This window comes from Onychostoma macrolepis, chromosome 09 (genome assembly GCF_012432095.1).
Source record: "Onychostoma macrolepis isolate SWU-2019 chromosome 09, ASM1243209v1, whole genome shotgun sequence".
In the NCBI taxonomy this organism is placed as follows: domain Eukaryota; kingdom Metazoa; phylum Chordata; class Actinopteri; order Cypriniformes; family Cyprinidae; genus Onychostoma; species Onychostoma macrolepis.
In genome coordinates this window covers 24,566,772-24,591,105 of record NC_081163.1, presented here as the reverse complement: position 1 = coordinate 24,591,105, position 24,334 = coordinate 24,566,772, and the positions used below count along the sequence as shown (strand labels likewise).

General features: G+C 41.5%; 1 protein-coding gene across 2 annotated transcripts in view; it reads left to right on the top strand.

The window, feature by feature from the left end:
• Window positions 1-24,334, top strand: part of galnt13 (UDP-N-acetyl-alpha-D-galactosamine:polypeptide N-acetylgalactosaminyltransferase 13) — a 142,473-nt gene that overhangs the window by 55,747 nt on the left and 62,392 nt on the right. For both annotated transcript variants that reach the window (XM_058787984.1, XM_058787983.1), the window contains exons 4-8: window positions 1,947-2,113; window positions 2,391-2,598; window positions 6,526-6,696; window positions 8,496-8,613; window positions 8,808-8,988. In XM_058787984.1, coding sequence (XP_058643967.1) covers window positions 1,947-2,113; window positions 2,391-2,598; window positions 6,526-6,696; window positions 8,496-8,613; window positions 8,808-8,988 — 845 coding nt within the window. The remainder of the gene's footprint in view (window positions 1-1,946; window positions 2,114-2,390; window positions 2,599-6,525; window positions 6,697-8,495; window positions 8,614-8,807; window positions 8,989-24,334) is intronic.

The window sequence follows — 24,334 nt, the reverse complement described above, 5'->3', positions numbered from 1 at the left end:
CAAAACCTTTTACAGTGCTCGAGTGTTGTTGTCTTTTACTACATATGATAATTCATACTCAGAAAGTAGAACTGAAATGACATTTGTTACAAGATGTTTAGTTAAAACAATTCAAAATGCACATGGAGACTATTTTTCCAGTGATGTATTTGGTTACTGATAATTTAAAAAAATAATATGTAAAAATCTCACCTCGTCTCATTCTCGTGAACCCAATCTCATGTCTCATCTCTTGAGTTAAGTGTCAGCGTTAATGATAATCAAACAACAGAAGAAGAGGAGAAAATCACTCCCTGCTCTTGACAGACTAGCATTTGTAGCTTTTATAAAATGTATATAGTGAACATTGTGCCCTACCATCACATTCACATTAATGCAACCAATAAATAAACTGGAGCATAACATTGTTTACAAGAGGGCATTCTTCAATGATCTAGTCACTTTATTCTGCTCTCAAAATGTACCATATTTATCCATTTAAATGTAAAATGAACAAAATATTCTTATGGGGGGGGCATACCCCCTAACCCCCTAGGGGAACCAATTATCACCCACCGCAATTTCACAAAATCCTGTGGGGACACTAGGAATGTAGAGACAACACTATAGGATTGGCTGTCTCAATGTGTGTATGCCACTTCACCTTACGTGCTTACTTATTTGTGTGTTGACCGTGTATGGCACTAAATAATACATTTCTCCAGTAAAGCATAATAATTAAAGGGATAGTTCACCCAAAAATTTAAATTCTGTCATTAATTACTCACCCTCATGTTGCTCCAAACCCGTAAGACCTACATTCATCTTTGGAACACAAATTAAGATATTTTTGATTGCTCTCTGACCCTCCCATATACAGCATGTGTCCTTACACGATCAAGGTCCAGAAATGTAGCAAGGACATCGGTAAAATAATCCATGTGACATTAGGGGTTCAACCGTAATTTTACAAAGCTACGAGAATACTTCTTGTGTGCAAAAAAAAACAAAAAAAACCCCACTTTATTAGGGCTGCCCCCTAATAGTCGACTAACTGCTAGTCGTTCAGAAGAGGCTTCGTCGACCAAAATTAGTCGCAGAAAATAAATAAATAAATAAAAATCCACATTGGTGAAGTCACACAGATCGTTAATGGTTGGTCTATGTGGTAGTAGTACATCGGGCAGGACATCTAAACGCTCGCCTACCATCGACCTCAAATATGGCTTATCATCAGTACGTAAGTATTGTCAACTTTACACGTTTTCATTTTTGGGTGAACAAACCCTTTAAGGGGGGCCTCACACTAAGAGTAGCCTAGGGCCCTTGACCACCTTAATCTGCCCCTGCTTATAAGTAGCAATATTTTGTAACTGATGCGGAACTTAATAGGTAGCCAGTGCAGAGACTGTAAAATTGGGGTAATATGATCATATTTTCTTGACCTGGTAAGGACTCTAGCAGCTGCATTTTGGACTACCTGTAGCTTGTTTATTGAAGATGCAGGACAACCACCTAGCAGTGCATTAAAATAGTCCAGTCTAGAAGTCATAAATGCATGAACTAGGTTTTCTGCATCAGAAACAGGTAACATGCTCCGTAGCTTGGCATTGGCAATGTTTCTAAGATGAAAAAATTCTGTTTTTGTAACATGAGAAAAATGATTTTCAAAATACATACACATGAATAATGGCGATAAAACTCTTAAGATGAAACTCTTTTAAATTCTTACCAGTTTGTTAGTTATCTTACAGTCCATTACGTTGTACAAAACAATCATTGCAAAATGGCAGCATTATGAAACAAGAGAGAGCGAGTCCGCGATACCAGGATGACATAATTAAATATTGATTTGAGTTGTAATATTTTATTAGCCAACCAAACAAAAAGCTTTCATGAAGAAAAAATGTTCCCAGCACTTTTTAAATTTTTTTGTCTTATTAACTCTGTTCTTGTGTGTTCCTCAGCTGTAAAACCAAGACGTACCCCGATGACCTTCCAAACACCAGCATTGTGATCGTGTTTCATAATGAAGCATGGAGTACACTTTTGAGAACCATACACAGTGCCATAAACCGCTCGCCCAGACACCTGCTGCTTGAGATACTGCTAGTGGATGATGCCAGCGAGAGAGGTCATAATCACATCAATTTATTAATTAACTGATCATTTGAATTACGTTTGTGTGTTGAGTTATTCCATCAGTATCACAATACTGGCCAATGGCAGAATATTCTCAGTGTCATCGTTTATGTGAATGTAGGCAGTACATTTTCTCCAAAGTTAGTCCATAAACGTCATTCAGCTTCTTAGAGACCTGAGTGAGGAAACATTAAGATGTGAGTAACATGCATCTGTCCACCATAATTTCATCTCTGTAGATGACCTCTGCCTTTATTGATTGATTGCAGATTTTCTTAAGAAACCATTAGAGGACCATGTTGCGACTCTGGAGGTTCCGGTGCGAATTTTAAGGATGGAGCAGCGATCAGGTTTGATTCGAGCACGACTAAGAGGGGCAGCCGCCACGCGAGGACAGGTCATCACCTTCCTGGATGCCCACTGTGAGTGCACTGTAGGGTGGCTGGAGCCACTGCTGGCCCGGATCAAAGAGGACAGGTGAGTCTGCGGTGTACAGACGATATATTCCTGAGCCCCAAACTTTACATTTTAAAGATTTGAGACCATTTAGCCTTGTTTCCAAGACAAGTTATTTTTGCTTTTCCTTTTCTCATGCTTTTTGTCATAAGAGAAACTAAATATAGTACTCAGCAAAAGATGTTTACAATAAACTTCTAGACAGACAGCAGAGAATGTACTGTAGAGCATGGTTGTCAGCCTCTTTGAATCCAAGGCACCCTGTTGTCAAAGACAATATTCCAAGACCCTCATGCAAGTATGATTTTATTTATACTAGGAGTGGCAATATATTAAAATAATTCTAATTAATTCAGTCCCATGATTTCAGACCTTTTATTTCCATTTATTTACTTGATTTTTCCAGTCATTTAGGATTATAGGAATTTTTAAAATGTAAATTAAATCATAAGTTTACCAAAACTGTGAAACCCTGTGTCACGCAACGGGAGAGACGAAGACTCAAATGCTGGCAAATGGTGTTTCCTTTATTTACAAATCGCAAAATAAACCAAAACACAAATGAAACCACCCCGAAGGGGAAAAAGCCAGAGCAAATACAACCACTGAAAACAAGACATACACGGGGCACAAGGCAGACAGAAATCACAGGCATTACCTGGCACAAAAGTGAGACGAACGAGCCCCGAACAGAAAACACAGGGAGCCTAAGTAGGAAAGGCAATCAGGAAAACAGCTGGGGCAAATTAATCAATAAGGAGGTCAGTGGAGTTTAGGGAATAGAATCCGGGAGATAGTGACCTCTGGTGGTGAGAGGGAGAAACGCAGGACCCAGACTCCTGACAGGACCCCCCCTCTAAGGAATGGCTTCCAGACATTCCCAAGCACCCAAGCAGGGGGATGGCAAGGCAGGAACGGAGCAGGGGAAGGGGAGGGATGGGGGGGCCAGGTCCGTGTGCTGGAGGGGGACCTGGGGACTGAGGCAGCGCCGGCGGGATGGGGACCCAGGGCAGAACCAGCGGCCACCACAGCGGTGTGTGTGGAGCTGCCACCCTGGAATGGGCAATGGTTGGCTCCGCCACTTTGGGAGCCTTATGAGCGGGCACCGCCGCCTCAGGAGGATCGGGAGCGGACAATGCTGCCTCGGGGGAACTGCGAGCGGACACTGCCGCCTCGGGAAGGCCTGAGACGAGTCCCGCCCCCTCGGAGAAGAACTCAGCAGACACTGCCGCCACAGGGGAACTGTGAGTGGACTCCGCCGCCTCGAGAGGAACGTGAGCAGACACCGCCGCTTCAGGAGGATAGCGAGCGGACACCGCCGCTTCAGGAGGATAGCGAGCGGACACCGCCGCTTCAGGAGGATAGCGAGCGGACACCGCCGCTTCAGGAGGATAGCGAGCGGACACCGCCGCTTCAGGAGGATAGCGAGCGGACACCGCCGCTTCAGGAGGATAGCGAGCGGACACCGCCGCTTCAGGAGGATAGCGAGCGGACACCGCCGCTTCAGGAGGATAGCGAGCGGACACCGCCGCTTCAGGAGGATAGCGAGCGGACACCGCCGCTTCAGGAGGATAGCGAGCGGACACCGCCGCTTCAGGAGGATAGCGAGCGGACACCGCCGCTTCAGGAGGATAGCGAGCGGACACCGCCACTTCGGGGATTTCGTGAGTGGGCCCTGCCTCCTTGGAGAAAAACTCAGCGGACACCGCCACTTCGGAAGCTTTGTGAGCGGGAGCCGCCGCTTCGGGAGGATCGTGAGCGGGCACTGCCGCCTCGGGAGGATCGTAAGCGGGCACCGCCACCTCGGAAAGGCCTGAGATGAGCCCCACCCCCTCGGAGAAAAACTCAGCGGACACCGCCGCTTTGGGAGCTTTGTGAGCAGGCGCTGCCACGTCGGGAGCTCCGCGAGCGGGCTACTGCCTCGTGAGCTTTGAGAGTGGGAACTGCCACTCCCCTCACCGACATCAGCGGAGGATCCTCCATGCTGCGTCTCAGCCCGGGGCCGCACCCAAAGAAAGACCCCGAGATTCTGGAAGTGGCTGGCACGATCCGAGGAGGTTCTGGAGCAACAGCCCAGACTGGGAGGGGGGGCACCCTCCCGCAGCTCCACCTCCTTCAAATAGATGCCGTGGTCGACCATCTCCCAATAGGACCACGTATCTAGCTCCCCCAGCTCCTCCCGGTTGACAGGCTCATCCAGGCCCGCTAGAAACAGGTGGATGAGGGTGCTCCCTCCAATTTCTAGCCCCTGGCCTGCCTCAAAGAGGTCTTCGGCGTACCGCCCGAAGGGGCGACTATCTTGTGGGCAGGGATGCGGCCCACTGGCTGGGGCTTGGTTCCTCTGTCGACCAGGAGCTGGGTACAAGAAAATTCCCATTGCCACTGAGTCTTCAAGTGGCTTGTTTGTACTGTCACGGAACGGAACAGGAGAGACGAAAACTCAAATGTTGGCAAATGGTGTTTCCTTTATTTACAAATCGCAAAATAAACTAAAACACAAATGAAACCACCCCGAAGGGGAAAAAGCCAGAGCAAACACAACCACTGAAAACAAAACATACACGGGGCACAAGGCAGACAGAAATCACAGGCATTACCTGGCACAAAAGTGAGACGAACGAGCCCCAAACAGCAAACACAGTGAGCCTAAGTAGGATAGGCAATCAGGAAAACAGCTGGGGCAAATTAATCAATAATGAGGTCAGTGGAGTTTAGGGAATAGAATCCGGGAGATAGTGACCTCTGGTGGTGAGAGGGAGAAACGCAGGACCCGGACTCCTGACACCCTGGTTCTTCAATGAATATGACAGTTGTTGAGGGAATGAATTACACTAACATTTTTTTTTAGCTGTTTTAACTTATTTTGAAGTGTGTTTTGTCTCATTTTTAATCATTTTTAAGCCATCTTGTGGCCCTAGTGGGTCCCGGACTCCTGGCTGACTCCTGAAAAAAAAAAATGCATCACTACCAAGATACTTACAAATGCAGTGGTGATGTTGCCTGTGGTTTAATGTAGCAAAAATAGGTAAAGTATCTGGGTAAATATTTGGATGTTTAGGTGAAAATCCACATAAATGTCCATACACAATTAAATTCGAACCAGTAATTGATTTAAACTTGTTCTACTTGTTCTTGTTCTGCTTATTTACCTTGCTTGGCATGCTTACCTTTCCAGCTGCTTTAGTTCAATGTCTCTCAAAGTATAATCCTGTTACCTGTCAGTAAGTGTGACGTGTCCTCCATTTGTAAAGTGATCTTTATTACGTTTACACAGATTCAGGTACAGAACACAGATTCAGAATTACATTACTGAGGATATCTTGTTACTCTTACAAGCATACTCACATCCACTCAGCCTCTTGCTCAGGTGCTTTGATACAGGAAACCTATCTGTGAGAGCATGCGCTTTGTGCTGCATGTTTTAAAGGTTTTTATTTCCCCGTCTAGCCGAATCACAAAGCAGTAAGTGATAAGTTGGTCATTTGGGTGTGTATAGCATTATGCGGTCCGTGTATTGAGTTTGCATTGATCAGAATTGGTCTAGTGGTGCTGAAGCCGGAGGTGTTTATCCAATTAACATTCTGGAAGCATGAGCTACAATGTGGACTGTTTCTATTTGGAAATGTGCCTGGGTCTTTTCTGCTACACAAAGGATAATATCTAGTCAGATGGGCATTATTGCAAAATAAACCCATGCAAGCTGACCTGATGCAAAGTAATTTGGGACTGTTAAAGTGTTTTAACTAGATAAAGCTTCCAGTTTAAACCTGAAATTCATCTGAATCCAGGATCTTAGCATGGATTTCTTATGCTATTTTTGTAATTATCATTTGTATAAGCCTATAATTTGATATGTTAAAAAATAGATGCAATTCGTGTCAAAATGCCCTATTTTCCACTGCAACACTAGGCTGAAGGTGAAAGGGTTATTTTTGTTTGTCATTCTAGGAGGGCTGTGGTCTGTCCAATCATTGATGTCATCAGTGATGAGACATTCGAGTACATGGCCGGCTCAGATATGACCTATGGGGGATTCAACTGGAAGCTCAACTTCAGATGGTATCCAGTTCCTCAGAGAGAGATGGACCGACGCAAGGGGGACAGAACCCTTCCTGTTAGGTAATAAATATTAAAGCATTATATTTTCAATTTTGACATGAATGATGTAAGTACATTATTCTGTTAATTATTCACAAATGGCTGTGAGAATGACCCATGAAATCATCTGTGCTACATTGTTTCTTTCAAACACATCATTCATTACAATGGTAAAGACACAGAGCCTTCGTTCCAAATAAATCAAAACCTTCACATAATGTCTGATTTTTCTTGGTTATTTGAGCAGACAGGATGTTATGTAGGCGCCACAATGGTTTAGTTGTTGTCACTGCAGCATTGCCAGTTACATTATCATTAAGTAAGATGTGAATCTAACATCTGATATCATCAACTCTTTAAACCAGTTCTTTCATTATCTTGAGGATTTTTATAAAGGTTTGTTTTAAACTTAACTAATTTAACTTTTTATAAGTCTTCCAAACATGATGTGCAAAAGTCAAGAGTTGTCAGTGCAAAAGTCTTGAAATTTGGACGTATAAACATACTGTAATATGATTACGATTTATTCATTTATTTTTTTATTTAGAGACCTGAAATCAACCTGTATGTTGTTTTTACACAGTTACATTTTTATTGGAACTCACAAATGTAACCAAAATAACAACAACCAAACATTTAGTCATGCATTAGATCAGTAGTCATCTGATGACAGCTCATTATTGGCTTGTTCAATGGGACAAGCGATGACAGTCGTGAAGAAAGTCATTTTTCTGTACTCTCTAAAATGTGTACATCTAGTATCCACATTAGGAAATAAACAACAAAATGAGGTATGCAATTAAAAAAAAAAAGATACAATTTATACAGAAAATGCATACATTTATACAGAAATATATACTATATATTAGTGCTGTCAATCGATTAAAAAATGTAATCGCGTTAATCACGGTCATGGACTGTGATTAATCATGATTAATCACAAATTTAAAATACTAGGATTTACCTGTAAATGTGTTGAAATAAAGAAATGCATGACAAACTAGTTTAAGAAAAGCACATACAAATATTCTATCGTAATCGTGTGTTTATTATCTTATATAATCTATAGTGGCTGTTGTCATGTTTATTTCTGCTGTGTAAAAGCCTTAACATGTGCTCTGGCTGAATCTCACGTTGTTTGTGATGTTACAACCGCCTCTCTGTTCTTAAGTTGCCAGGGATACATTCCAAGTATAATACACGTTAGTAAAAGGATCTATTTTAATTTTTATTTGTCTATATACACCTTGGGCAGCTGCGGTACACTATAAAAGTAGCCTAAAAACCGCAACCCACGGCTCTGTAATTTTTCCCACGACTGCATTTACAAAATAGCCCACTTGTGCCGTTACCCTGGCAACACTGGTTCGCTGTACCCTCATCACACAATGATAGATAACCTTCCTCGCTGCGATGATGGCAAGAAGTTGGGGTCAAACCTTATAAAATTATTAATTTGCATTAAAAAAATATTAACGCGTTAACATTTTTTAATTAATCGCATGCGTTAACGCATTAACGTTGACACCCCTACTATATATATAACACATTGAATCTCTACATCATATTGGTAGTCATTTGATTGATATTTATTGATCCTTATCGATGTATCATTACACCCCTATAAATAAGATTATTGATCAGAGGATTCTCTTACACAGACTACAGTGGTTCACGTCACTTAACCTAGCTATTGATGGTGGGTACATACAGTATATATATATATATATATATATATATATATATATATATATAGCCTACAGTATATACTCCCTGTCAAATTAATTAATTTTAATGTTTTGTTTGAATCTTTTCCACAGAACTCCCACAATGGCAGGAGGTCTGTTCTCTATTGACAGAACATATTTTGAAGAGATTGGCACATATGATTCAGGCATGGACATATGGGGAGGAGAAAATCTTGAGATGTCTTTTAGGGTGAGAGCTCCATTTTTCGGTAGTTTAAAACGTTAAAAAATAGCAGGGGTGATAAATGTCTTACATAACGATGGTTTTCTGCAATATTATATTTATAAATACATGCTGGAATTTTTATATTGTAATTGTATTTGGCCAAGTTTTAAAGATCCTTGATGATTCTAATTGTATTTATTTTGTATGTGTGTGAATAGATCTGGCAGTGTGGAGGATCTCTAGAGATAGTCACATGTTCTCATGTAGGCCATGTGTTCCGGAAGGCCACACCATACAGCTTCCCTGGTGGAACTGGTCAGGTGATCAACAAGAACAACAGACGATTGGCTGAAGTCTGGATGGATGAGTTCAAAGATTTCTTCTACATCATCTCACCAGGTAATACTCTTCAGAAAATCAATAAATGACACTTCACTTACTCAGATGGACCATCAAATTATCGTTGTAGCTTTAATTTTGGTTGTTTTGACTACTTTCAAGCATATATTTTTAACTAAATATAAAATTGTAAAAGTGAAATTGAGATGACACCACACTTCTACCAAGCCAATTCTTTAACGCTAGTGAACTAGTGAATTCAGAATATGGCCTGTTAAAGCGGTAACCGTGTTCTCACAGGTCTTCATTAGTGTCAGCGTAAGGTATGGCTGTCTTTACAGAGATGCAGAGGTTTTTCTATAAATAGCACGTTGATTTGCATCTGTGGTCATGGTTGTTTTGAAAGGCAATAATTATCTTATCTTTTGGCCTCCTAGACCTATTGCTGTGATCTGTCATTTGCTTTCTATATCCCTGTAAATATCCAGCCTTCCTCAAGCTAAAGATATACTTCACTTTCCGCGTTCTGTTCTGTCTCGTGCACAGCTGCGTCCAGCATACTTATCCACGGATGAGCGCGGATTGCTGAGTCCGACACATGCGCAGTACAATTGTTTTGACTCATGCGTCTATGCTGCCTTTTTCTTGCACATGCGCTGATGTACGCACACTGTCTGCGTGGTCTCCAAAAATTGTGGGTTGGGTTTTTTTTCAGAGCATTGGGTGGGGTATTTTTTATGTTTTAAATAGGGCTGTCAAGTGATCATTTAAAAAAAAAAAAAAAAATTACTTAATGTACCAATTAATTAATCTAATTAATCTCAAATTAATGAGATTAATTAATTAACATGCATATCATGTTCCGATTAAAGATAAAGTTATTATTAAGTCAAGTCAAGTCACCTTTATTTATATAGCGCTTTTAACAATACAGATTGTGTCAAAGCAACTTTACAATATCAAAATAGTAAAATAGTGTGTCAATAATGTAAAATGACAAGATTAAACACTCAATTTTCAGTTAACGGCATTTCATTATTGAATTCAGTGATTGTCCAGCTCAGTTCAGTTTAAATAGTATCTGTGCAATCAAGTCGACGATATAGCTGGAAATGAAGTGTCCCCAACTAAGCAAGCCAGAAGCGACAGCGGCAAGGAACCAAAACTCCATAGAAACCAGGCTAAGTCGGGGGGCCAGTTCTACTCTGGCCAGACAATACCAGCAGTTCAATTCCAACTGCAGTAAAGTCAGATTATGTAAAGGACTCATTTGGTTCCCAAGGTCTTGCCCCAATGGCCGTCTAGGTGACGAGGTCTTCACTGGGGTTCTGTCTCTGGGGCTCATCTAGGTGTTCTGGTCTCCGCTAATGTTCAGGGCTGTAGAGGTCATCTCTAGATGCTGATCCACCATCTGATCTGGATACGGACTGGATCCGGGTGACTGCAGTGACCTGGATACGGACTGGATCGGGTGGCTGCGGTGACCTCAGAATAAAAAAAAAACAGACTAATATTAGCATAGATGCCATTCTTCTTACGATGTAACAAGTACATCGGGTGTTATGGGAAGTGTTCCCAGTTCTGGTTGACCTAATTAATGCAGCCTAACAATCCTTTCATGGATTTCAATATTAGAAGCGTATTAGTGTGTTATGTGTAAGCCAGGTTAAAGAGATGAGATGGGTCTTTAATCTAGATTTAAACTGACAGAGTGTGTCTGCCTCCTGAACAGTGGTAGGTAGATTGTTCCAGAGTTTGGGTGCTAAATAGAAAAAGGATCTGCTGACTGCAGTTGATTTTGATATTCTAGGTATTATCAGATGGCCAGAGTTTTGAGAACACAGTGGACATGGAGGACTATAATGCGATAAGAGCTCGCTCAAGTACTGAGGAGCTAAACCATTCAGGGCTTTATAAGTAATTAACAAGATTTTAAAATCTATACGATGTTTAATAGGGAGCCAGTGCAGTGTTGACAAAACCGGGCTAATGTAGTCATACTTCCTGGTTCTAGTAAGAACTCTAGCTGCTGCATTTTGGACCATCTGGAGTTTGTTTATTAAGCGTGCAGAACAACCACCCAATAAAGCATTACAGTAATTTAACCCTGAGGTCATAAACGCATGAATTGACATTTCTGCATCTGACATTGAGAGCATAGGTCTCAATTTAGATATATTTTTAAGATGAAAAAATGCAGTTTTACAAATGCTAGAAACGTGGCTGTCAAATAGCACACCTAGGTTCCTGACTGATGACTAAGAATTTACAGAGCAGCCATCAAGTGGTAGATAGTGTTCTAGGTTATTACATGTGGGGGGTTTAGGTTTGACAATTAACAGCTCTGTTTTGTTTTTCAGAATTTAGCAGTAAGAAATTACTCGTCATACAGTTTTTTATATCGACTATGCATTCCATTAGTTTCTCAATTTGGTGAGTGGAGAAATATAGAGCTGAGTGTCATCAGCATAACAATGAAAGATAACACCGTGTTTCCTGATGATATTCCCTAAGGGTAACATGTAAAGCGTGAAAAGTAATGGCCCTAGTACTGAGCCTTGAGGTACTCCATACTGCACTTGTGATCGATATGATACCTCTTCATTCACTGCTACGAATTGATGGCGGTCAGATAAGTATGATTTGAACCATGCTAATGCACTTCCACTAATGCCAACAAAGTTTTCTAGTCTATTCAAAAGAACGTTGTGATCGATAGTGGCGAACGCAGCACTAAGATCCAGTAGCACTAATAGAGAGATACAACCATGATAAAAGCAGGTCATTTGTAACTCTCAGTACTATGAAATGGTCTAAATCCTGACTGGAAATCCTCACAGATATATTTTTTTTCTGTAAGAAGGAACATAATTGTGAGTATACTACCTTTTCTAGTATCTTTGACAGAAAAGGGAGATTCTAGATCAGTCTAGATTCTAGATTTTTTAATGAGAGGCTTAATAACAGCCAATTTGAAGGTTTTGGGGACATATCCTAATGACAATGATGAATTAATAAATAGCCAAAAGAGGGTCTATGACTTCTGGAAGCACCTCTTTTAGTAGTTTAGATGGAATAGGGTCTAACATACATTTTGTTGGTTTAGATGATTTAACAAGTTTATACAATTCTTAGTAGAGAAGTGGAATAGTAGAGAATGAGTGGAATTGTTCCTCACGGGATCTATAGTGCACTATTTGATGCGATACTGTAGCTTATGGCTGCATGGTTACAATTTTATCTCTAATAGTATCAATCTTGGAAGTAAAATAGTTCATAAAGTCATTACTGCTTTGCTGTTGGGAAATGTCAACACCTGCTGATACTTTATGTTTTGATAATTTAGCCACTGTATTGAATAAATACCTGGGGTTATGTTTGTTTTCTTCTAAAAAAGACGAAAAGTAATCAGAACTAGCAGTTAATGCTTTTCTGTAGGATAGGGTACTTTCCCGCCAAGCAATACGAAATACCTCCAGTTTAGTTTTCCTCCAGCTGCGCTCCATTTTCCGGGCTGCTCTCTTTAGGGTGCGAGTGTGCTCATTATACCACGGTGTTGGAGTCTTTTCCTTAATCTTCCTTAAGCGTAAAGGAGCAACCGTATCTAAAGTGCTAGAAAAGAGAGAGTCCATAGTTTCTGTTACATCATCAAGTTTTTCTGTGCTGTTGGATATGCTGAGGAATTGAGATAAATCAGGAAGATTATTTACAAAGCAGTCTTTTGTGGTAGAATTGATGGTTCTACCATACTTGTAGCAAGGAGTAGAATTTACAGTTTTAGCTATATGGAGTTTACACAAGACTAGATAATGATCTGAGATATCATCACTTTGCTGCAGAATTTCAATATCATTAACATCAGTTCCATGTGACAATATTAAATCTAGTGTATGATTTCGACAATGAGTAGGTCCTGACACGTGTTGTCTAACCCCAATAGAGTTCAGAATGTCTATGAATGCTGATCCTAATGCATCTTTTTCATTATCAACATGGATATTAAAATCACCAACGATTAAGACTTTATCTGAAGCCAGCACTAACTCTGATAGAAAATCAACAAATTATTTAATAAAGTCTGTATGGTGCCCTGGTGGCCTGTATACAGTAGCCAGTACAAACATCACAGGGGATTTATCATTAACACTTGTTTCTCTAGATAATGTTATATGAAGCACCATTACTTCAGAGGAGTTATACTTAAAGCCTGTCTTCTGAGAAATACTGAGAATATTGCTATAAATTGTAGCAACACCTCACCCTTTGCCTTTTGGACACGGCTCATTTTTATAACAGTAATCTTGGGGGGTAGACTCGTTTAAAATAATGTATTCATCTGGTTTTAGCCAGGTTTCTGTCAAACAGAGCACATCTAGGTTATGATCAGTGATGATATCATTTACAAAAAGTGCTTTAGTAGAAAGGGACCTGATATTCAGTAAGCCAAGCTTTATCATTTGTTTCTCTGTATTATATACATTTTTTATTTGTTGAACATCAATTAAATTGTTACTCATAAATTGGTTTGGACGTTTTTTGTATTTTCTAGTTCCGGAACAGACACAGTCTCTATAGTGTGATATCTAGGTGAAAGAGTCTCTGAAGGTGATATCTAGGTGAAAGAGAAACTGACTTCCTTTATGAATGGTTCACTGAATCATTGATTCACTCGATTCATTTAAAAACGTGGATTCATTAATGAAACACCTCTGTGTGTTAATCAAAGACGCACAACAGTTCTCCTAGGGCTTTATTTTCATTAATTACTGACAATGTGTCTAAAATGTAATAATTCATACCTTTACCTTTTATCTTCATTTTTACATAAAAACTTTTATGTGGGTCATGGGATTCGGTAATATTTCAGTCCTTCAAAGTTTATAAAGTGGTGGTTCACCAAAATTAATTGTTAGAAGCTTTTCATAAATCTTTGGGATGCCCATTATAATAAATAAAAATAATTATTGCATTTTAATATATTTTTAGCATAAAATAATGTCTTATATCTATCTTAAACCAAGCATTTTGTCATGTCCTTGAGGCACTGAGTTTGTACTTATAAAATTATTAACAAAATTTGCATAGTGTCTGTGATTTTTGGCAACAATGTAATTGTTTATTTGTGTTCCCTTCTTGTAAAAAATATTTTTCCAAAAAAAAAGCTAAATATTTGATAAAAAAAATTGACTTTAAAGTTATGTCCCTGAGTCTGAACTCAACCCCGTCACACTAAAGATTCTACGCCCATAATACTTTAAACTCCACTCATATGTGATATCATTTACCAGAAATAACATAATTCAGGTCTCTTTAATAGTGATGCAGAAAATAGTTAGTAGTATCATACTTTTTAATTCATATTTTTGAGGCATGTTAAAGTCAGGGAGGATACAGTCGTTCTTAACAACTCAACACCGTCTCATAAAATTAAGATGGAAAATGATTACTTTTTCAACATTTTATTTTAATCCATAAGTATATACAATTAACTTATTTTACTGTATTGCTGCCATATATGGTCTACTCTGCTACACTACATGAGCAGCCATTTTGAGTGAAAAACCACAACCCCGCCACACTCAACCCCATCACAAATATATGTATTTCTCATTGTTACGGGGTTGCAAACTTGTGACAGGGTTGAGTTATTTGCTTCATTTATTTTATATTTTTTCATTAAAATTATTAACAGTCATGGTTTCAGTAAATATATATATACTCCAAAATCATGACAACTCATATTTTAGTTTTAAATAGAATTTTTGATCTAATATGTCCACTTAAATGTTGACAAGCATCATACATCAGAAATTGCACCCACATTTGCAGCAGAAAGACAATGTTGGGCATGCAGATATGTTGACCCAGAAACAAGGGGACAATATGAGAGAGAAACAAAACCAAAAATTTAAATTTAAGGCAATGTATCTCTTCAAATGTGTTACAGTCTTCAACCCCATCACACCTTGTCACATTAATATTTTTAGAAAAATATAGGGAAGACAATTAAGAACAAAAGTATTTCTTGCTGATTACTATCTCACATGATAAGGGCTAAAATAATAAAATTGTGGTTTTAGTTAAAATTTTTAATTAAAAATATTTTTTACAAAAATAAAGAGACCGTAGACACACAATTTGTGTATTTTTAGCTAAAAATGTGAAAAATATGATAGATTTTAAATTTTTTATCATTACATTGTTATCAGGGACACATGAGCAGTATGTACATGTTTGTTTTATAACAATTTCTGTGTAAAATCCTTTTTAAACCAACCCCATTTTGTCCGTTACGGGGTTGAGAAAAAAAAGGTGTCTGCAGCTGAAAAAAAAAAGAAAATAATAAAAGGTATTTAATGCCTGAGGTGGGAAAATATGATTTTTTTGGAGGTTTGATATGTGCGTAATGATGTGGGGTATTTAGAATTTGAATCACATGTAGTTGAAAAACATGTATATTCCAAGTTGAAATGGTACCGAATCCCAGGAATGACCCATGTAACCTACTTTTGTATTTCTACCAGCCAATGATGATTCTGAAAGAAAAACACGCAGTGTTTGTTATAGTTACACATGCAGCTTTCATGCATATCTGACTGACAGATCCACTGTATTGCTGTTAATGCTTATTTTAGCGAATAGTTTGCTCCGTAAATTCAGTTCAACAGTATTAATTTGAAGAGGGTAAACTTTATCACTCGACTGAATCTACACATGCATTTTAGGTGATCTTGCTCCATCCAAGCAATAAATGCACATCTTTGAATGAGCGCTGTAGCGTATTCTTCAACTGCTCAGGTAATGTCAATACAACCCATTTCAGGGGCTGCCAAAATTATATTTTAAAATCAGCCAGGGCTATAGAAATGCATATTAATATTTACAAGTAAATCTCCATATTACGCGTAGGATAGCTTTCTTTCTATCTGACCCCCCCTACATCTAGTTTTTACGTCCATCAGAGGGGATCAAGCCTTCTTTAGGGGGGTCAGATATATATATATATATATATATATATATATATATATATATGGAAAACAAAACAAAAACAATGTCTTGTATGCTTGTCCATTAAGAAATAGTTTTGGGCAGCAAACTGTCTTAATTTTCTCACCTTTGTCAGCTGTGGCACAATGTAAATTTTTGCACACTAGTTAGACATATTGTGTTACCATTCCTTTACAAATTCTGTTCCACAACCTTTCCAGGGAATGTTCTTCTACAAAAGACAGTTTTCCTCTTATTCCTACCATGAAACATCAATATTTTATCCCCATTCAACTTTAACAGCCACTACACTCGTAACCCTTTGATGCACACGCTATGAAAACCCTTCTACTGCACAAAATGGGTCTAAAATGACCCGTATTCATTTCCTATGTTATTTCATGCTTCGCTGGGCATTTTTTTGTTTTATCTTTTGAAATCAGTTTATTTCAGCATTTAATATTCCCTGATCTACATGAACCATGAATATTCTAAATATATTTTTACAATGACCACAAATTAATATTTTGTTTTTTCTCCCTAGGTTTTGTGTTATTACATGAAGTTTACACTCATGGGTCAAAAATTGACCCGTCTATGCAAGCATGAAAAAACTAAAGAATAAATAAATTTTGTTAAAATAATTATTTTAGCAATTATTTAGACCAACACATTTAACACTTTAAATATGTTTATTTGTCATTTTGTCACACATAACTTATGCATGTCACTGATAACCGATAACACTGAAATTGAACTGTCTGTTGTACAATTGTAGTGAATGTGACCGAATAGATGAAAATTGTCACAAACAAAGACGGAAACCACAGGTGAATGACAATAAGGTTTATTGACAGAATGGGTGACTGAATCTAGATGAGAGTGACGTGGCTGAGTATCTTGATATAAGAGAATGTCCAAAGGCCTTGGCTGAGAGTTAACAGCGTCCTCTGTATACAGGGTGACTGGAAATCGGGAACCAGGAGACTTGGGAGTTCGTCACGGAGAATCGTAGGAGGAACTAGGGAGAAACTCAGCGAGATAACAGGTAAGTAGATACTGGTAAGTAGTAATAGAGTAACTATTCAGCTGGTGAACCGTAGACCGGACAATGAGTGTCAGAGAGAGTGGGTATTTATGGGAGTGCTGATGAGGGTTATCAGGTGCGGGTGATTAGAACTCAGGTGATTGTGATCTGGTGATTGCTGTTGGCAGCGGTGACTGTGACTCTCTGACACTACCCCCCCCCCTCCAGGGGCGGCTCCTAACGCCCTTATACGGCGACTGGGGCGACCTCGGCCTCTGGGTGCAGGACGATTAGGATGGTTACGATGGAACTCCTGTAACAACATGGGATCAAGGATATCGTCCCGGGCCACCCAGGATCGCTCCTCTGGTCCGTAGCCCTCCCAGTCCACGAGGTATTCCAGCCAGCCTCCCTGTCGCCGTGAATCAATGATGTCGTGGACCTGGTAGATCGAGGGTTGTTCCAGGATTTCTGGAGGAGGAGGCTCGTCCGGCTCGTGTTGATCTGGAGGGATAGAGGAACAGGGTTTAAGTAGGGAAACGTGGAATGTGGGGTGAATTCGATACCTGGGGGGTAGTTGGAGCTGGTACATGACTTCGTTGATCTGCCTCGGGATCTTGAACGGACCAATGTAGCGGGGACTCAGCTTCTTACAGGGAAGGCGGAGTCGCAGATCTCGGGTGGATAACCATACCCGGTCTCCAGGGTGGTATCTGGGGTTGGGAGCGCGACGGGTGTCCGCGAAGGCCTTGTGTCTCCGCACTGCCCGCTGCAGGTGGATGTGCGCTGAGTCCCACATTCTCTCGCTCACTCGGAACCAGTGGTCTACAGCTGGAACCTCCGATGGCTCTCCCGTCCACGGGAAGAGCAGTGGTTGGTAGCCGAGTATGCACTGGAGTGAACTGAGCCCAGAAGGGATTGCCGTAGGGAGGATGGGTCTCCCAGCGGAGCAGGTTCTGTGAGGGTGGCGGCTCTGATGTCCTTGTCCAGGTTCCAGACAATGGGGTTGACTATGAGGGCTGGAGCGAAAATGGGTTCCGGGTCTGTGGGAGAGTCAGGCGAGTGGAGACGGGATAAGGCGTCCGCCTTGCAGTTACGATTTCCGGGACGGTAGGTGATGGTGAAATTAAACCTGGTGAAGAACAGGGCCCAGCGGGCTTGTCTGGGGTTAAGCCTTTTTGCTTCTCTGAGGTATTGGAGGTTTTTGTGATCAGTGATAATGGCGAAGGGATGGTTTGCTCCCTCCAGTCAATGCCACCACTCCTCTAGGGCCAGTTTGATGGCTAATAACTCCCTGTTGCCGATGTCATAATTTTGCTCTGCTGGGGTCAGTTTCTTGGAATAATAAGCACAAGGTTGGAGGCGTGGAGGCTCACCATACTGCTGGCACAGCATGGCCCCGACCCCAGTGGTGGAGGCGTCTACTTCCACCATGAATGGCACATGGGGGTCAGGATGACGAAGGATGGGGGCCGTGCTGAATGCGATCTTGAGGCACTTGAATGCCTCGTGGACGCTGGAATCGAAGGACAGGGACTTGGGCTTTCCCCGGAGCAGGGTGGTGAGCGGGGCTATGAGCATACTGAAGTTCTTGATGAACCAGCGATAGAAATTGGCAAATCCCAGGAATCTCTGGAGTTCCTTAACAGACTGTGGGGTTGGCCACTCCGTGACTGCGGTTACCTTCCCCTGGTCCATCTGGATTCCTTCTTCTCCAATGATGTAACCAAGGAACTGCACCGTGGGACGATGGAATTCGCATTTCTCTAACTTAAGGTATAGATGGTGTTGCCTGAGTTTCTGGAGAACCTGTGAAACGTGATGGCGATGGTCGGCCAGGTTCCGGGAGTAGATCAGGATGTCATCGATATAGACTATAACAATACTATAAGTGATGGAGGAACTCCCGGAACACCTCGTTCATAAATTCTTGGAACACAGAAGGGGCGTTAGCAAGGCCATACGGCATTACAAGGTATTCGTAGTGACCAGAGGGAGTAATGAATGCCGTTTTCCACTCGTCACCTTCCCGGATGCGAACGAGGTTGTATGCGCTGCGCAGGTCCAGCTTAGAGAAGATGCAGGCCCCACGGAGTTCCTCGAGAGCGGCCGGGACCAGGGGAAGTGGATAAGGGAGCTTGACTGTCTGGGAATTCAGAGCTCGATAATCAATACATGGCCTCAAGCCCCCGTCCTTCTTACCCACGAAGAAGAACCTTGACGCCGCTGGAGAACTGGATGGCCGGATGTACCCCTGTTTAAGAGCCTCCTTGATGTACTCCTCCATAGCCTTGCGCTCCGGGATGGACAGCAGATATACTCTACCCTTGGGGAGTTTAAATCCAGGCAGCAGATGAGGTGGTAACTGCGTGGCTGCCTGTTTGCTGAAGACATCCTGGAATGCCCTATAATCAGATGGGATCGTGGGAGTCTTGTCAGACTCGGGACTCTCAATCAGTGTGGAGGCGACCTGCGTTTTGGGTAACTTGAGAGGCGGTCGTGGAATTTCCTTGAGACAATGTCGCAGACACCATTCGCTCCAGCGGATTACCTCACTTGATTCCCATCTGATTTCTGGTGCGTGGAGTATAAGCCAGGGGCGCCCCAGGATGATATCCATCGTGGACCCCTCCAGTACCAGAAATTTGATCTCCTCCTTGTGTAGATTTCCGATCTTAAGCTTCACTGGAGGAGCCTCGAATCTCACATGCCCACGTCCTAGCGGCTTTCCATTGATGGTCTTGACTCTGAGCTCCCGGGCACGCCGTTGAAGGGAAAGGCACAGACGAGTTGCGAGGTCTTGGGAGATGAAATTGCCCGAGGAGCCCGAGTCGACCAGGGCAGAGACTGAAACAGATTGGGCTGGAGTGAATAGTTGTACCGTGATCACAGAAAGCTTGGAAATTACAGGATCTATTTGGAGTGTACTCACCGCTGGACGTGGGGGTTGGATGGGACATGATCGGATGAAGTGATCAGCAGAAGCACAGTAGAGACATAGGCCTGATGTCAATCGGCGGACTCGCTCTCGGTTGGTGAGATGAGCTGTGTCTATTTGCATGGGTTCTGGTACTGGAGGACTGGTCGCGGGTGAGACCGGCTGGTGAGCGGCTTCGGGAGTGTGGCAAGCTGACAGGCGTTGAGAGATTCGGTTAGCTCTTTGCATGAAACCTTCCAATCCCAGAGAATCATCATATATAGCCATTTGCATACGGATAGTAGTTTCCAACCCTTGTCGAAATGCGCTGATGAACGCAGCCTCGTTCCATCCGCTAGAAGCCGCCAGAGTGCGGAACTGCAGTTTGTACTCGTGAGTAGAGGAAGTACCCTGACGCAGGCACAGAAGCTGGTCCGACACCGAGAGCGCTCCAGAAGAAGATCCAAACACCTCTTTGAAATGACGAGTAAAGGCTTCATAGGAATTTATTATGGCAGTATTGGCGTCCCATATGGCTCTAGCCCATATCAACGCTCGGCCGGATAGAAGGGAGATTAGAAAGGCCACCTTGGAGCGCTCGGTGGGAAACTTTTGTGGTTGCATCTCGAGATATAACGCCAACTGTAGGAGGAAGCCGCCACACTCAGCCGAATCACCCACATAGGCAGCCAGCAGCGCCATGGGACTGGCAGAGGCAGATTGGGGAGGTGGTGTCGGCAGAAGCGAAGCCTGAAGAGTGTTGACCAGCTCCTCCAAGATCTCTGAGGGTGATTAAGGCCGGGGATCCATAGGAGTGATGGTATTGGTCCGGTCTTCTGTCACAAACAAAGACGGAAACCACAGGTGAGTGAATGACAATAAGGTTTATTGACAGAACGGGTGACTGGATCTAGATGAGAGTGACGTGGGTGAGTATCTTGATATAAGAGAATGTCCAAAGGCCTTGGCGGAGAGTTAACAGTGTCCTCTGTATACAGGGTGACTGGAGATCGAGAACCAGGAGACTTGGGAGTTTGTCACGGAGAATCATAGGAGGAACTAGGGAGAAACTCAGCAAGATAACAGGTAAGTAGATACTGGTAAGTAGTAATAGAGACAGGTAACTATTCAGCTGGTGAACCGTAGACCGGACGATGAGTGTCAGAGAGCGTGGGTATTTATGGGAGTGCTGATGAGGGTTAACAGGTGCGGGTGATTAGAACTCAGGTGATTGTGATCTGGTGATTGCTGTTGGCAGCGGTGACTGTGACTCTCTGACACTACCCCCCCCCCCCCCTCCAGTGACTCTCTGACAAAAATAAAACTAACAAAATAAAATCACACAGGTACAGCACTCAATCAAATTGCCATCTCAGTGCTTACATGCCTCACAAATGACAACTACAGGTTTGTGCTCCTTGCAAACTGGCCTGACACTGAACACCAGCTGCTGACTTGTCTGTCTTTGGCAGCCGGGCAGATGCTGCACCTCTTCCTTCCTGGGCCTGCCCTCCAAGCACCTCTTCATACGTGGCACGACTAGCTCTTTGACCAGCTCCTTGATGAATAGCCGTTATGCATTGGTCACACCAGCCATGTAATCAGGGTGTTGCTCAGTGAAGTTGGTGGTGGCCAGGGGTAGCCAACGTCTGTCCTGGAGAGGCACAGTCCTGCAGAGTTTTGCTTCAACCTTGATAAAAACTCACCTGCCTCTAGCTTTCCAGTAACCTTTATACCTTGATTAGCTTGTTCAGGTGTGTTTGATTAGGGATGGAGCCAAAGTCTGCAGGACTGTGGCTCTCCAGGACCAACATTGGCTGCCCCTGGTGTAGGCATTGAGGGTGGTGACATCCAGCACATTGTACCACAGAACCATGGGCCACCTCCATGTTCTCCACTTACAGAGAACTCATCAGACAAGTCTTCAGTGCCATCACAGAGTCTTCATCTACGAGAGCTTGATTTACACCCACAACTCCAGATTGACCCTGTGGCACATAGTCTAGGTCATCAGCAGATTGACCCTGTGGCACATAGTCTAGGTCATCAGCATCAGATATTTCAGACTCTGAATCAGGAATAAGAATTGTCTGATCTTCCTCATCATGCAGCATCTCTACAAACATTTCATCTGTTAATCTAGAATGTCTGGGATCAGCCATACTAACACTCTAGATAAAGAAAATCAAAAGAAAAATGTTCAATTGCACAACAAGCAGTTGATCCATGTATACACTGATTATATATTGTCGCTGTCAGACAGAAACCTTATGTCCAAAACCATTACTTTTCAGAAACACTGACAGACATAAAGGGTGACCAATAGCTAAAATGGAATATGTCAACAACAAGCTAGTTAATAGTATTGGACATTTAAAGATCAAGGTAACTTTAGCCTAACATTCAAATATTATGTCCAGTTATCTTCCACAGTATATCAAATATTTTCTGTGGTAATAAATTATAAAATTAGACTAAATGCATCAATTATACAAAAGCAACCATGTTGAGTTGTGAAATGTGGGGCAGGTGAATAATTTTCTGCAATAAATATGTTCCTACTTGCAAAAAAAAAGAAAAAAAAAAAAAGAAAATAATCAAAGGTTTCTATCATTTTTGACCCATGTGTGTAAAATTGATGTAGAAATACAAAAACTGTGTTTTTTTATAAAGTGAAGAAAGGAAAAATAAACATAATGATTTGTGGAAAAACAAGATATTTAATGAATCCCTGAAATAATAAATGATAAAATTCATTTATTTTAAAGATTCATCAAAGAAACACTCAGCCATGACTGAAATAACATAGGAAATGAAGACGGGTCATTTTAGACCCATGTTTTGCATTAGAAGGGTAGTGACACAAAAAACGATTTTTGTTCAAAAAGTAAGAAATAAAAAATAAAAATAAGAATATGTGATGATCAAAAACAAGTTAATTGAGGAATTCCTGGAATTCTGAATGATGAAATTAATTTCTTGCAAAGATATAGAAAAAACTCAGTCGGGTCACTTTAGACCAGTGTTTCTCAACCCTGGTCCTGGGCGCCCCCCAACACTGCACATTTTGTGTGTCTCCCTAATCAAACACACCTGATTTAACTCATGATCTCATTAGAAGAAACTCCAGGACCTGAAATGGGTGTGCCAGATAAGGGAGACATACAAAATGTGCAGTGTTCGGGGGCGCCCAGTCAAAGCCCATTCAGTCAAAGGTTCTTTAAAGAACCATCTCTTCTTTACCTTTTTATAATCTGAAGAACCTTCTTTCACCACAAAGAACCTTTTGTGAAACAGAAAGGTTCTTCAGATGTTAAAGGTTCTTTATGGAACCATTTAGACAAAAAGGTTCTTCTATGGCATTTTTAAGAGTGTACAGTGCCACATCCCCCTAAAACATTTTTGCATCCATCTGTCTTGTGCATATTTGCTGATATGGACGTTTTCATGATAGTCCGCAAGCGGTTCTGCTACAGTGCAGATCAGCGGGACAGATATTTCACACTGATGAGAGATTTTCCATCTTTTATTCATGTCTGGCATTGTGCAAAGTGTCTGAGTTATGCTCCGCTGCTCATGTATTCATGAACGTTCTGCTTTTTTATCTGCGTCTCGCCCCTAGGGATGCCTGGGAAATGTAGTGCTATAGTGGGGTTAGAAAGCCTCAGTATCCTGTACAAGGACAATAATGAGATTAGCCTTTACTGAAACCTCTGTCAGTTTGCTTGAGAGGGAAAGATTCAGGAGGAACTCTGTGGTAATGTGGAGCACAGGAGGGGGATTGTTCCTGGAAAGGCATCCCAGTGGTGCTGTGTTGTGGTCTGCAGACTGAAGCTGTGAAACACACTGTATGTGTGTGTGTGTGTTTGTGTGTGTGATGAATAAATAGTGTGGTCTGGTATGTCTAGAGTCTATGGCAGTGGCTGTTCTAGAGAGAAAGACTGAGGTTATTTCAATTGAAAAGATTTGGGGCGCAACAGAAGGAAGTGTCAAATCTTACACATTTAAAGGAATAGTCCACCCCACAAAGAAGGTTCAGTCAACATTTACCTGTACTTACTTGAAAGCTATTTCTAATGTTTAAGACTGCCTGTATTCAGCACTTGAAATACACAAGCAGATTTTTAAAACAATATTCACACTAGACTTGTATTGTATAAAATCTTCTAGTAAAATTTTCTAGTAAGATTTGTACCTGACACAATGAAACCAGAATCACTTTTTGTCTGAACCCACGTGCATGAATACATTTTTAAAAAGGAACCCTGAAGCCTGGCAAGTAGAGACTTTTTCAACCAGATATAACACAGACCAAAATCAGAGATGACAAATTAAACACTATAGGCACATTTGTTACACTTTATTTTGATAGTCCACTTTAGACATTTTACTAACTATAAGCAACTATAAATGTCATCTAATTCTCATTAATTTGCAACTACAAGTCTACAAACTCTCAAAGTAGACTGTTAGGT